Source organism: Caloenas nicobarica, chromosome 2 (genome assembly GCF_036013445.1).
Source record: "Caloenas nicobarica isolate bCalNic1 chromosome 2, bCalNic1.hap1, whole genome shotgun sequence".
In the NCBI taxonomy this organism is placed as follows: Eukaryota; Metazoa; Chordata; class Aves; order Columbiformes; family Columbidae; genus Caloenas; species Caloenas nicobarica.
Genome location: NC_088246.1, coordinates 122,334,447 through 122,350,862, shown reverse-complemented (window position 1 = coordinate 122,350,862; position 16,416 = coordinate 122,334,447). Strand labels below are relative to the sequence as shown.

Genomic DNA, 16,416 nt, shown 5'->3' with positions numbered 1-16,416 from the left:
CTCAGTAATATTACAACAATTATATGTCTACGAGAAAAGTTCTATTGGCGTTGTAGGAGATGAGTGCTGACAAGCACAGAATGTATTGATTTCTGTAGCATGGACTGAGGATTCACTACATGAAAACCATGAGGCTACCTTCATTTCAGTCAGGCTTAGAGATGTATTCAGACTAAATAAATTGTAGCTTTATAACTTGTTGAATAACTGTCCTGGTTTTGTTAAAAAACAAGTTTCTCTTTTAGTCAATTTCCCCGTCAGCTAAAGCCTTCTAAATAACTGCAGTTTTCCTGAAAGCTAGATACATGTTTTGGTGGACATAGCAATGGAATGCAAGGTCATTGATAAGGATGGATGCACATCTTGCGAGAGCAGTGAACAGAAACAGGTGACCAAAAAAACTGACCAACTAAAGTATTCCATCCCATTCACGTGATACTTCATATAAAAGTGGGGGATCACGAGGATCTCGTCCCTTTTCCTTATGGCCGACATTGGGAGAGGACCTTGCGAGTCATCCCTGTGAGTTGAGGCCTAGTGACAGACTGAATCCAGCTCCGGTTGGCTGCAGAGTCCAGTCCAGGACTTCGGGTGCCGGCCCCACATCTGCCGGAGCAGCTGCTGGGACTTTACAGATTGGTTTTGTATATTTTGTATTATTTTCTCTATTTTTATTGGTAGCATTAGTAAAACATTTTTAATTTTTCCAACTCTCTTCTCTCTGTCCTTCTTTCCCTCCCAATCACCTGTCCTTAGTGGGAAGGGGGGAGAGGGAGGGGCTGAAGTGGGAAGTGGGGGAGAGAGGGTTAACAATACAGCTGCCACAGTTTTATTGTCACCCCGCAATCAAACTTCGACAATAACTTTCAATGGTTTTCAACAAAGGAACAGCAACAGTAAAAGTTGGCTTTACTTAAGATAATCAGTTCAAGCTCACTAGATTTATATGACTTAACCTACACCTTCCAGATTTTTCCTTAGTTAAATGCACATTTAACTTCTTCCAAAATTTTCAAACAAACGGTTCCCTTCCTAAGCCTTCAAAGTTTCACAAAGATTTCACTGTCCAGGACATTTAAAGCTCAGTGAAGCAGTGGAGGCTTTAAGGCTCAGCATAGCTAGTATATGTGTTTTTTCCTCAGTAAAATGGCCTCCCTCCCACCTTAGACTCAGCTCTTCAGTAAAGATCGAAATTATTGTTATTACTAAGCCAGAGTCAAATCCAGTTGGCAGCTGGTGACGACTGATGTTCTTGTAACATCTTGTTCTTGTAACATCTTGTTGAGTACTACTTTAGATTGACAGTGAAGCCTTGCATCTTGCATACTCCGTACTTAATTCTCGGTCCCATAGAAGAAAAAATGTATGTGTGTCTAAATTCTGGTTTCATAGACTCAGGAGATACTCTACTTCAGAAACCTCTGGGAACAGTAGCCACTTTTCCTTTGTTTTAAATTTTCCCTCCCTCTAGTGTGGACATGTAGTTATAACCTCAGACCAGAGAAGGGAATAAAAACATGTCAGCTGATGATGTTGAGATATTAAAAACTCAGACTCCTAACAGACTCTACTGCCAATCTTTGTAATGCAAATTTTCCCTATCATTTTTCCTTAAAAGGCAAAGATGCACCTGGAGTGAAGGTAGGTGCCCACCTGTGGAGGTTGTCCTGCTAGAAGAGGCAGAGGAAGCTCTAATCACTGGTGGATGGTCGAAGCTCACTGTCCTGGTTGTTGGCCATTACCAGTGGGAGGTCACTCACACCTCCTTTGAAAGTTTCACATGATATAGTTCTAGAGATTTTTTCTTGTCCCAGTTTTTATATATGAGGGGTTTTTTTCTGAAGTTTTAGGTTTTTTCTGAAGTTTTAGTCATATGAAAAATGGGGCTATTGAAATGAGTAACTTTTATTGACAAATGCTGGTTTTGTATTTGGCCCCAAGTATAATAAGAAAATTACTGTTTTGTCTTTATAAACAGGCAGAGTCTATAAAAAATTAGATCAATTGTTGGACTTCAGCATCCTCAAAGTTAGATAATGTAGGGGACATTTTTATTTCATACTGAAAGGCAACATTTATTCCATTAACAGAAAGGGGCCTCTTTGTTTTAGCTTTAAGATCTAGAGGCACAAGTATGGGTCATGTCTATGAAGATAAACTATATTCCCAATTGAAAAAAGGTAACTTTATTCATGTTGTCTATTGGAAGCAATCCATGTAATGCTCTGAACTGTGTTCATGGACTGTCTTATAGAATGCTAGTTGCTGTAAGCCAAAACTGTGTCAGGAATCATGCTAGAAATCAAACAATATGGACAATATTTCAAAACAATAGTGTAGGTGGAACTAAAATGCCACTTCCAAAATGTATTCAACACCAACTGCCTTAAGTACACAAGCCTCTAAAGATGAAAAGATAATTTTTAAACTAAAAGCTAGATGATTCTTCAATTAATTAAAGCTTTATAGCCTTTTTATTTTGTTAATTGTTTCAATTTCAAAGAAAGAAAATGTGTTAATAAAAATATATCCCAGAATGAATGAAGAGAAAGAGAATCATCTAGGTATGTATGTAAGCGTGAGCAGGACAGGAGCACATGCTTCAGAGATTTTTTGATTCAGTCAAACTTTGAAAAGTCAAACCGATTCTCAGAATACCTGTGATGTTGTTAATCATTTAAAAAGAATGATCAAAACAGAGGCAGAAAAATGGCACTGTACAGAGATCTGGGAGCCAGAAGTCAAACTGTAACTGCAAACCTTAATTTATTTCATGAACTATCAATTTTATTGCCTATTTCTGCAAGAACACTACACTCCAAGATTGAGAAACATTATATTCTTTCAGAAGTCACACATTTTACAGTTTCTTGTGTGAAATCTCTGCATCTCAAATTTGTCAGAGATGTGGTAAATGACTGCAATACTACAGTACACTTACCAATTTCTACATCTAACCCCACATCTATTGCTTCAGACACAGAGGTTTATTAATGGGGGCTCTAAAGCGACTTCAGAAATAAGAAAATAATTCCTTCTGAAGAGTGTAAAACAGGTAAGTCCTGCTTCAAATTCAGTCAAGCTTTTACCATTAACTCCAGTAAAATGAAGTATGGCAAAACACAAAACAGGTTTTCTTTTGTTGTTGTTCTTTGAACCTTCAAAGTATGGATTATAAGCAATTTTTGTTGAGGGCTTAAGTTTGGATCTTTTGTAAAAATCAATCTCACAAGTAGTTCATTTTAAGCACTGACATGAGTCTCTAAGTTTTACAAATATAGTTATAACATAAAAGAAGAGAGTTCCTCTCATAGACAGATTACCAAAAGATAACTAGACAGTTTCATTTTGGAATTATTAACATTTTGACCTTCTGGTCTTTAGGAAAAAAATAAAGTAAAAATAAAATAAAATGAAAAAATCCAAGTATCCAGAATTCTTAGGGCGGGATAAGATGCTTCCAAAATTTACTCATGAGAAAGTTAAAAGGTTACTTGATCATGTGAGATTTCTCATAGCAAATGGATGTTTAAGTCAGCAGAAAAAAAGGCATGATAATGCCTTAGAGCTGAATGCCAAACTAGACAAATTCATATCAAAGCACAAGCAAATATTTTAAAGTGAGGTTCATTAATCGCCATACTGGTATAATTCACACCTCAGATAAACTGCATCCTCTGATACACACCACTGTCAGAAAGCAAGTCCCCAAACAACTCCCATCTTTAAATAATCAGAGAGTAGCAAGATAACAGGAACTACCACAGTACATGAGGTTGTGGCAGACAGAGTTACTGAAACAAGGAGGAAAGGCCTTCTCACTCCTACAGGGTGACTTATAGACCTCTAATTTAACGTATTATTACAAAATAATTACTTTTCTATTTTAAACTAATTGTAAGTCCTTTATTACAATTCAGGAATCTTGCAAAACAAAACAAAACAAAAATAACGAACTGTAACTCATCTGCAAGAATAAGCACACCATGATTGAATACTACCTATTAAAACAGAAAACTGGCACTTTTCAGAGAATTTGGAACTGACATCGACATTTCAGGGAATACTTAAGAAATCCATTTCAGTGAGTCTTAATAAAGTTTGCCTACTAAATGAGGAATAAAAATTACTCTACATTCTAGTTCTAAGTTGTTTCTTACTAATATCTTAAAATGATAATAGCAGATTATATTGATTATTTATTTGTTTTAGATTGTGTTGGCTATCCAATTGCTTGTCAATCTTTCTTTTTGAGAATTCAGGATTTCTGATAAATGGATCTAGAAAAATACTCTCCAGATTTACTGATTTTTAAAAATAACTATTTTTTAAAAAATAAATCCTATTGTCTGATACACATTAACAGAATAACCCAGATTGTAGAAGTCTACTCGCCCTTTTATTTGTCTAATCTATACGATTCCAGGGAGTTGGAGTTTACTTTGCTGAAAAAGATTTCTTCTATTTAATGACATCTGTTGAAGGGATTTCATCACCTCAATGTTGGTTATTCCAAAAATCAAAACCAAATTGCCTATCCATGCCTGAATTTATGTAGCTTCATATTTCCACTATATAGATCAATTTTGACCAAAATATCTATGCCATAAAATAGACCTAGAAAATATGTTTAAATAAAATAATTCAATTTAGAGTCTTTATTTGTAAATTCTATTGCAGTTCCTTCTATTACACTTTATACAGGTATTTACTTTTTGTTTTCTTTTTTTTCTATTGAAGCAGGATCTTATTAAAAAAATACATAAATTCTCTTCTAACCAAATTCACAATCTGCTTGGGCACTTTTTAATACTTCTGCAGCTTGCAAAAATTTTCTTCAGAACAAAGGATATCTTGCCCTACAATTTTCAGAATACCTTGCTCTACTAATTTAAGACAGACCATCTGCACATTCACATTCGTTTATATTTCTCAATGATATTTCATTTTATATAATGTACCTGATACTTTAATAATAATTGTCAGCAATTTTAATTCTAAGAGATAACCCATTGTAATGTGTAACTAAAAAATCAATGTTAGTGATTTGTAATGAGATTTGCTTTCCAAACCTGAACAGTCTTTACTGGATCCAGTTATTTCTCAGCACCAGTTAAATAAAATCTCATTCACCCAGACACTTTGTTTTGGTAAAAACTGTAACCTCTAATGATATTACAGGAAAATAATTTATATGCTGTTGACTAAACTCATGAGAAACTCTGTCCACAAAATAGCAATTAGTTTTCCTTGAACAGAGGTCTTTAGTGGGTCAACAAGATAACAGCGAGTATACCAAGACATACTTTTAAGAACTAGCATTTCTGTCCAGCAATCTTCTTATTAATGACAACACAAATGCACACTAATCCCTTTTCTGAGTCACTATTTTTAAGGTCACTACTAGCAGATGTTCACAGGAAAGTCTACACTTTCACTTTATATGCATAATTTAAACCTCTTTGCATTCATGTGAAGTTCACTTTTTCCATTGTGATCTTGAAGCTGAGGACTGCTGTGTTTAGAAGACAAAATTAATGTTCTGTTGTCTACACTGAGACTCAAAGCTTAGGTAAGGTTTTCAAAATCATGGCAATATAGAAGAAAAAGGCTATAATGACATAAATGATTAACCTTTCCTCTCATCCCTTCCTCCCTCAAAAAGGATCACCTACACTTACACATGTTCTTAAATCTTATTGAAGAAAGCAAAAATATGGTAACATGATAAAATGTTGCTGCTGCTTGATCTACAGAAAAATAAACAATATGAGAAAGCAGTAACACTTTCTGTGCTACTAAAGAATTGCAGTAAATTAATGTGATAGTCTTTGTAGAAGATTCGATGATAAACTTATTGGCTGTTCCACATGCCTGCCACTGCAATTTAGCATTCATTAATAACCAGTTAAATTAGAGTGCTATTGAACAAAAGTACAGTCTGTGCAGTTGCAAACACTTTTCAACTCTCATATAAAATGTTATTATAGAGTTGCTCAGCTCGAATCTTAAGGGGATAATCCTTCCATTTCCTTCCATTCCATAGGGCTGTATAGCTGCTAGTTGCCTATTGTGACAGTATCTAACATCCTAGAATATGTTTGCTCTATTGTTTCTAATTCTTTAAGATACAGTTTTTCCTCATTAAAAGTAACATTAACTACATACACTGTTTGTGTGACATGGAACAGTAGAACAAAAAAAACCCATCCTACCTTTATACTTAATCCAAATCCTCCTACAGTCTGTCTTCTAATTGTTACTGTTCTTTCCTGGGGAAAAAAAAAAAAAAAATCTTATTATATTTAATGTTTTCTGCCAAAACATCTATACTCATACTTCATCTATATTCATGCTCCCATCCTTCATTGATTATTCTTGTTTTAATAAACTTGTGAGTTCCTGAACGCAAATATCTCATGAAACCTGTGCTGCAAAGGTAAAAAGACAAAGTCTGGAAGAAAAGCAGAGGTCCTATCTCAGACAAAAATTCATTTGTTCAATTCATACCGTATTAATTATGTGCACACTAGCAAGTACTGCAAGCAATATGAACAGAACTGTAGAGTTTAACCGTTAGTGCACAACACATGCATTTTAGAGGTCTTAACTTTGACTAGTCCTAAACTGATCCCATAAGGAGGCTGAGCACTACAAGCCGAAGTACATAAGCTGCACTCCTGTAGCACATTTTCCACTTTAGTTTAATCCAAAAGGAATATCACTTGTGTACTCCAAGACCAGTTAGTGATGTGAACCAAAGAATGAAAAATGCCCATGATCCAGAAATCCATTTCAAAGCACAGTACTGGTCCAAATTAAAAAAATAATACAAACTGTCAACCTCAGAGATATGGTTTAAAAATTTTAAGCAAAGATTTAAATTGTGTTCTTATAGACAGAATTATTTAAAGCAGTTCATTTTTTTTTCCTTTTATTGCTCATCCTAAAATTTGCTCTGTAAAAACTGTGTCTTTGACACGAACATTTACAAAAAAGTGTCTTTTTTAGTCTGTTTTGTTGACTTTATTCCCACAGATAATTTAGTATTAGTCAATTTTTTAGCAGTAAAAAGTCTTAGTAGCAAATATACTATATGTCCATACACAAATATGTGAAATATCTAGATTTTTTAATGTCCTCTACATGTGGTTTACATTTTATATGCATTTAATTTTATTTATCACATAGCATAAGCCTACATATATTTTTAACTATATATTTTCATATATTTCAGCACAACCAGCATAGATTTCCAGTGCTGATTTGAATAAGTCTCTCATCAGAAACATACCAGTGACACTGATGATGAAAATGATGATGAAATCTCTACAGAACTGTTTTTTCCTACTCACTTCATATACAGAAAATAAAAGAAAGGATGTCAGGCCACCACATAAGAGTTTTGGAAAAATGATAGTGCTGAATTTGGGGGAAAATCCAGTGGCTTGTTTTCTTTTTCACATTCCTGACAAATATGAATTGTGTAACTGCAGAAAGAGCAAGCACAAACTAGTCTAATGTTTTGAATAGCAAGACAAAGTGGATTGCCTAAAATGAGACTTTCCATTTCTTTATTCAGGCTAATGCTTGTAAATGTGTAATCTAAGAGAGAGGTATACAATTTTGCCTTTAAATAGCCAAATGTTTTGTTTTGTTTCGTTTTGTGGGGTTTTTTTATTCGTTTGGTTGGTTGTTTGGGTTTTTTTTTTACATTTGAAATGCATATATGCTCATCTATTTGTAACCCACAAATGAATGCATAGTTGGCGATAGAAGAATATATAGCTATTGCTTTTCATCTATGTGCTTCTGCACTGTTCAGAGGGAGCAGAAGATCCTCATCAGCTCTCAGCTGAGACCTTCTAGGAAGGAATTTTGCAACAAAGTTCCCAGCAACTGGGTTAATTCCACAAAGTTCTTCACTTCAGGTCACAAATTGCACTTCGAAAACCTTTGTCTGCCAGGAAGTTTCAACTGCAGGTAACGCTGCAGACAATATGTTCAGGATGAACTAATATAGGCCACAGTTTGATGTGTGATCTGACCTGAGTTTACACATATGAGCATGGAACACTCAGCTGTGGCTTCACTGGTAGCCGTATTTTTCCTGTTAACTCCACCTCACTTCCAACTTCAGCCTGTATTGAATATGTAGTTAAGAGCAGAAGCTTTACTTGTACACACTAGTCAATACATCGTAGTATTTTTGTTACACATGCTCAAATCAAATAGAAAATAATTGTGTTCCTGAAGAAGAATTTGAAAAATAGCAACCCTATATAAAGATAAATTGGCTTGATAGTAATACAATAACTATGAATGGAATAAAGAATATCACACTTCACAATTAATTAATTAATAGAAAGCTGTCCTGCAGAATATTTCTATCCTTTAGCACAAAACACATACAATTACCCATATAGAAGAGCCAATAAAATATTCTTTCTGGTTTTCACTCAAGCATAGGCAGAGTCAAGCCCTGAAAAAACCTAATTTGGGGTCTTTTGTGAATTTTCCAGTGTTGTCTGACAGGAAACTAGAAACATTCTGCACTGGAGTTCAGCATTACATTTTAAAAGAAAGAAATGCATGCTTCAGAAATATTTTCCTAGCATAGCAGAGTACGAAATACACAAAACCATGTAAAAGTAAGCAAAGGGAACAGAAAAATTTCAAGGAACTGTAATTTTCCAGAGCAACATAATTTATCAGGAGGTATAATCTGGTTTTGTTTTGTTATGTTTTGTTTTGTTTTCTAGGTTCTTTTCTGTCTCTGTTGAGAGTAGATATTAAATATTTCAGGTCTGGAATGTTACTGAACTCATTTGAACCTTAAAAACATGCTGCAAACTAGATCCACTCAAGTGATGTGTTATGTGTAATGAAGGCATTGCCTTGTATTTAACCTAAACTAATTCAGCACATTTCTCAGCCTTACAATAAAGAAATATTACTTTGGTGTATCTTAAGTGTAAAGACTTACAGACTCTTGACAGCATGATAGCTAACAACTACAAACAATTAATGATCTTCAAAAATACAAATCAGAATTACATACGAGTTACAGATTTCATTAGTGAGCCATCAGTAACATCCTACTCTGCGATTGTAAGCCTCACATGCACAATACAGTGAAACACATTTTCCAGAAATGTAATGTCAGAAGCATCACACATTTCATACACCAGAATTTTGGCTTAGGATAAGACCCCAGCCCTGATCAGCTCCTTTTTTTTTTTTTTTCTTTTCCCCAGAAGTTCAGAATAATAAGACTCATCTAACCAAAGTGCCTCCATCTAAAACTGAGTCATTGGTTAAGACAAATTTTCTCCTGTAGTCAGTAAAGAAAACTAAATACGTCCAATCCAGGTGAGTCAAAGCAGGTGTCCAAGTTAGGTGATCATCATCATCATCATTTATGCCCTCCATTGAGTATAGAGCCAGGATGTCAAATTTAACTTTAGAAAGACAAATTCTCATTTTAGAGCTGCAAAGTAACTTGAATATATACTTTGATTGTAGATACCAGCTCTGAAATATTCTACCAGAAAATGCTTTATCTGAGAAAGGTTTTTCTTTGTGAATTGAATGATTTGCATTTGACTTTTTGTATGTGACTCACAAAACCCCCCAAAAAAACTTCATTTGCAGTCCCACCTTGAACCAAGGTCTGCAAACCACTATATTTTATATAATATTTTTAATATAATGATTAATACATTAAAAAAGTTTGACCAGCAGATTGAAGCAGACTATTTTGTTCTGATGCCTTCAATTTGCATTTCAAATGAACAATGACAAAACTAAAATGTTTTCACTGATCTAACAGCTTTAAGATCTTAAAATGCCTTGCAACTATTCATTAATAATATATGACAACAACTCTGGAAGGCAACACATTTTGCATCAGTAAAGAAGTCCTCTACATATCCTGATTGACAATTCAAGCTGTTCCAGGTTAAAGGTAGTGCTGCTCCATTGATTCAAACTTAAATTCTGCTTAAAATAAAATCTAACTAAAAATCTGTGCCAGATGAAGATTTGTGTATTAATATTTCACTTAGTTTTGCTTTCCCCTCTGTTTGTGCAGGGTAGCATTCTATGATTGAATTTGCAACAGTTTTGCAAATTCCAAAAACAACTTCATCTCCAACTTTACAACACAAAACTTGATTCTGATGAAAAGCTATTTAGTTCAATACCAAGAGCACAGAAAATGTCCAGTGAGCTTGTAATTCCATTATCACATTTGTTATCTGCACTACACCAAACAGAAGGAAAGTTAGACCTTCTAGGATCTTTAAATGCAAGATTCAGAGCAGTGTTGTAGAAGCTGCTTTCTGGAACAGAACAAAAGTAGTTATCATTTTATTGAAAAACTCAAAGCTGCTGCCAAGCTGTCAGCATTTTCCATGCCTCTAACTCAGAAAATTCCTCATCCACACGTAAGTTCATTGACTGGAAAGGAGAGCTAAGAGTTTTGCCAAAAAAAATCTTCCTCAGAGCTATGCAATAAAACAGAAGCAATGTTTTTCAGGCTTTCATTAAAGAAGTATTTAAATTTCTCCTTAAAACCTATATGATCTTCTTGAGATCACAGATGTCATCTTAAATGAGATTAGAATTGAAGAATGACCTTGTGAGCAATAGTAAATAGTCAGGAAAGGAAAACATAGAAACCTATGTAATCATTTAACTATTTACGTTTAGTCAAGACTTATTGCTATTTATAACAGTTAAATCATAGGGCGGAGTCAAGATTCAAAGACTTCATACTGACTGGTATGTGATGTAAAAAAAGATTGTGATTATTTAACTGACTCTTAACAATAATGGTTAATTAGTAATACTTTCAATTTCTTTATTCTGTATAATATAAACCAGTAATCTAATGTCATCTCATAATCTGTCTCTATGAAAGCAGTCAAATAACAGTTGAAGAAAAGGACAAAGAAACTTCAGCACTCCTAATAAAACTGACTTAACAGCATGTGAAACTTCAATTTATTGAAACTTCAAAATATTACTCAAGCTTTTTACTAGGACATAAATATTACGTTTTTAGTTTGGGACACTGGTGTGTCTGATTATTCATCTTACAAGAGTAAAGGTAAAAAGGATTAATTTGTCTAAGTTCAGACAGAAAACAAGACGTCTCTTTTAAAAGTGGACAGCGCAGACATAAAGGTATTTTATGTATGGAAGAACATGGAAAAAAGTTGAATGGGTGCAGAACAAAACAGTAGGTGGAAAAAGAGGAATAGAAATGGAGAGAAACTTACAATAGCAGTCACATGGAAAAATGTAGGGCAAAAAAAGAGGAAAATGTTAGAATCTAATTTTTTAAAACGTAATAATGAAATACAAAAATATAATCAATACATTGGTAGCAACTTCAAAGATTAACCTGTTAACATCTGATGCCATAATATCTTCACGGCCATGCTCTCATGTAGCTTAGCAGCTATTAGTAATCCCACTACATTTTGAAATAAGAAAGTATAATGAGAATTTTTTTTTCATCTAATTATTTCATATTTTTTCAATAAATAAGATTTTATATCCTCTTTTTGGTAATGCTCTGCTCTTTCTTTCTGGCATTTCTTTGGATTAATTGACATGAGTAGTCAAACCTTACACTCATTCTGTGTGTAAAGGACAAAGGACACAGGTCAGTCACATTTCCATTTTCCATTAACGGTGTTAACGAGGTTTGCCAGCAGACTTGCTCATCTGCTAACAACTTCTCTCCTATGACATTCAAAGCTTGTCTCTTTATTTCAGTTCCTCATGCAACTGGAGAAGGTCGGCAGTAAGGGATGATGGCAGAATGCCTGGTCAACTGGAAATCCCTGTTCCTCTGCAGCCATGCTGGAGACTGAGGATGATATATGCAGCTATGTTGTGTGGACTGTTAATACTGACAATACTTCAAGTATTTTTCTGGTTTGCAATATTTGTGGTGGTTTTGTAGGGGAAATACCTTATTCCAAAGAGAAAAAGCAATTCTGATCTTTCAATTTTGGCTTTACAAATGGCAGTCCTGTGTTTGAACCTCAGTAGATTGCTATGCATTTTCCTTGTAAGTAGTTGCAGAAAAATAAGCTGGCTTAGGTTGCCCCTAAATAATCATATTTACATCTGTCAGTTCTAGGTTGTCACTTAAAAGCTGTCTAGATTGTCAGGGGAATAAAAAAAAAGTTACCACCATCTGATAGGTATTTGACATCTTCTGTGAAAAAATGGATTCACTCCACTGAATAGCTGACAGATACCAACATGATAAAAAAAAAAAAGAAAAAAAAGAAAAAAAAAGGCACCATTCTTACTAGTAGGCTTGTGAAGGTAACAAGAATGGAAAGTGCTTGAAAGGTGACCTATCTGTTCACATATCTGCAATTCTCTCCAGGACAGGGAGTTTTACTTTGGCACCTTTAATACTATTGAATCACACATCAGAATCAACACAATAAATACAGAAATAAATGCAATACAGAAAATAAATCTAAACTGTATGTTTACTATTTTAGGGTTTTCATGTTCTTCTTCGCTCATTTTTCTAGTCATTGACATTAGTAGTGTTAATTGAACTTGTTTTATCTACACCAAAATATAAATATTTAAAAAGAAAACAAACAAACAAACAAACAAAACCCCTAAAATGACAACATAAAACTCTCTCTCAAAAAAAATCCAAGGTTACAGATTTAAAATTCACTCTCAGGAAGTCTCCACAATTCTAAAACATGCAAGCATGGGAAATATAATCACTTCGTCTAACTGCTCAGGCAAATCACAGTTAAGTGATATGTTCTGAATTTCAGCTTATACTTAAATATTAAAAATACCTTTAACATTTAAATGAAAAAATTAAAAACTTGCTATTGTGCAAAGTTTGTAAGTTGAAAAACTATCTATAATGCAACTTTTTTTTTTTTAATATCATATGTGCTTTGTACAGAGTTGTAAATCTTTCAACACAGTTGATTTCACAATAGGACCAAAAGGACAACTTTAAAAGTGGGATATAATATGTTCTTATCTTTACAAGAAAAAGAAGAATGGCTTGATGATTAATAGTGCCTGAAACCAGATCTGGCTACAGTTCAACAATTTAAGTCACTATTACTTTCTAACCATGGAAAAGGTATTTACTGATGAAAGTTTTTTACTTATCAGAAAAACAATACAGATCCTAGGTTACATTGAGATATATTTGTATCAACCTCAGTTAAATCCTTGGTCAAATGCCATACTAATCAAAGAGCTATTGCTTTATAAATTCACAAAAATGTGAATTCACTTTTTATTAGTATTGAAAGTACGAATGATCTTCACACCATTCCCCCCTAAAGATCCTTAATTTTAAAAACGCTAAAAGAAATTATTAATGCTTAATTAAATAACGCATTACTACACAGCTACATAGAACTACATTACTTGAAAGAAATGTGAATCATCTGCCCCCTATCATCAGGTGAGTTAGCAGTTTTTTTGGAAAATCTGTGACTCTTTAACAGAACCTTTATGAAACTTCTGTAAAAATGCACACTGTCCTAGCTGAACTTAGCAAATTGCCAGCTGCTCTGAGTTTATTTTCAGTCTTTCAGAAAAACAGTTGCTGATTCAAATCATCCATCTTGTCAGATGGTACATTTTCATATCCTTGGTTTATGGATCTCACATGCACATACACTGCATTAGAAAAACTTCTGAGTATGATTACCAAACAAACAGAATGTATTAACCAAAAGAAGAAAAAAACCACAGGCCTCCCTAGACAGATAAACTACTTTTCTTGATAAAACTCAATAATCCTTTTACTTGAATTTCAGATGTTCATGAAAGGTGACAGAAATTGGGAGGATTGACTCTAAAATAAAAAATCTGATTCCAGAATTGCAAAGATTAAAACTTTTCTTAGGAATAAATCTACTGAAGACTCATATTTCAGATCAGATAGGCCATATGTTAGGCTATCATCCCTCTCAGCATAATTTTCAGCAAGGTCAGTGTTAGGCTATGCTTGTTAGTCCAGGCTATTGATCTATATGTCTAAAAAGACTGGGAATTGCCTTATTGCACATTGTCATCTGGAACACCATGTAGCAAACTTTTGTGAGTATAATTCCAAGTAATTCAAGAAATACATTTAAAAGGAAATAGAAAGTAAAAATCTTCTATACTTCTGGCATCAACACTGGTAAATTTCCGATGTGGTTTAATTCAGCTGTTTTCAGAGTATTTATTTTTCAGATTAAAAGAGTAAAAATCTTAACTGTTCTGTAACGTATGTAACTGTCATGGAGATTTATGACAACTGTAATTATAAGAAAGCTGTCTGTTGGCAATACCACAATTATAAAAAAATATTTTGTGACGGTCCAATACTTTAGGAGAGAAAAAAATTGTACCTGACCTAGAAGTCACTGGTGTTATCTCCCAGTTTTCCGACAGAGAGACTCATGGATATCTTCAACAGAGAAGTTACTCCTCCTCAGGCGTACACTTCCCATACTCTAAAACCTGTCTACTTGCAAGGATTTATTTTAGTTTAGTAAAGACACTGCCTTCTAGGCTTTGAGTTTCACAAAATGTTTTCCTGTCATTTTTGGCTATTTACATTGGAGTTCAAATCTGTATCAGATATCCACTAGTAGAATCATGCAGAAGCCGCTATGTTTCCATCTCTTGCAAAACAAGTCTTTCTTGTTGCATACATAAAGAAATCCCTGTAATACTTAATGATGCAACTGATGCTCAAATTTAGATCTAATCTGTGATAGTTTGAACAATCTTCAATGCTTTGTGGAATTGCTACAGATAAAATTGCTGCAGGACCCTCACTAACACTATCATTTTGTTCAGCCTGCTAAAGAAACGGATGTTTTTTTTCTTAATTTTTAACATTATATGTATATAATGTTGCTTATAATATTTTATGCATTTGATTTTCTTACTCCAAACTGCATACAATAAAACGAGAAACAATGTTCTTTTCCACTTCTTTAGTTTTGGGAAACTAGAACAGTCTTCCACCAAAAAGAAAGTGTTCTAAATTAAGAACTAGGTCCTTAGACCATGTACTCACATTAAGCAGCACCTCATTCCTAAGAAGCCATTGATTCCATTTAGATTATTCCACAGGATGCAGATCTGGATACCACTGGAACGTTAAGTGCCTGTTTAAAGTCTGTCCTACACAGAGGAGCATGCAAATTGATTCAGACCCAAGAAACAGAAGAGATACTGTTCTGAAGTAGAAACAGCCACAGCCTTTCGTTCCTTAACAGTGCAGAAGTGATTAAGTAAAACCTTATAATCAAAGTATTTGATTATTTGATTTGACTGTAAAAAAAAAAAAAAAGGTGTGATCAGTCACCTAGACTGACAGGAAGAAAAAAATGAAAATCAATGAAGCAAAGTAAAAGATAATTCCTAATAAATCAGGAAAAAAAATGAGGAAAAAAATGCAAATAAGGAAGCTTGTGGGACTTGCCTGATTATGCCATACAATCAAAGCACATGATTCCAGATGATATAAATGACCTGTGACAAAAGGACAGTTAACTGTCTGTGAAATGCCAATCATCCTTACAATGAACCTACTGATTCAAGACTTAGTCTTAATCCCTGAGGAAATCAGGGTAAAGTACTCAAAAGTTACTAGCCTAACAATGACACTTCCAAGAAAAAAGAAATTCCTCATCATCACACTAATATCAATCACTTAATGAGTTATACATTCAATATGCAAATAAGATAGGGGGAGTGTAATTGGTGAAGCATATCATCCACTATTTTCTACAGTGCTGCACAAAACCAAAGAGGGTGAAACTGTAAGAGAAAGTCTTGTTGTGAAAAGGAAAAAAAAAATTAAATATGCATTTAATGAAGACGTTTAAATAACAAGTTCAGCAGAAGTAATAGATATTACAGCACAATAATGAAAGTCATATTTTTGAGTGATAAAATCTTTTAATAAATAATGCCAGAATGGGGTTGGCAGAGTAATGGTGCCACAGTGTGTGTTGCTAATTGAACAACTGTAGCCTGAGCTTGAATTCATATTCTCTTTCTGTCTCGGCTGCTAGATGTCCTGTATGTTGAAGAACAGTACAATCCGATTGGTAAAAAGAGCATCCATATCCCATATAAAGCACACAGACTTGCATTAGTAAATTGTACTTGTACAGCATGAAAATATCAAAAGCTAATGTCAGATTTGTCATGCAAATAAACCCAGCCAGTATGGTGACAGTGTAGGCAGCGCATTCCCTCTTGTTTCAGAGAAAAACTCAGAACCATTCACCTTGAGATGTTAATAACAATGAGATGGACTCGCTTATACAACTTCCATTAATCTTCCACACTGTGAGCACTGCTAAGATTCTACTAATTTATTTCTGGTTT

The 16,416-nt window shown here is 34.1% G+C and overlaps 1 protein-coding gene across 1 annotated transcript in view; it reads right to left on the bottom strand.

Moving 5' to 3' along the window:
* SNTG1 (syntrophin gamma 1) overlaps window positions 1–16,416 on the bottom strand; it is a 329,768-nt gene that overhangs the window by 123,472 nt on the left and 189,880 nt on the right. Inside the window, exon 4 of the mRNA XM_065629093.1 lies at window positions 6,216–6,272. Within this exon, the coding sequence (XP_065485165.1) occupies window positions 6,216–6,272 (57 nt within the window). The remainder of the gene's footprint in view (window positions 1–6,215; window positions 6,273–16,416) is intronic.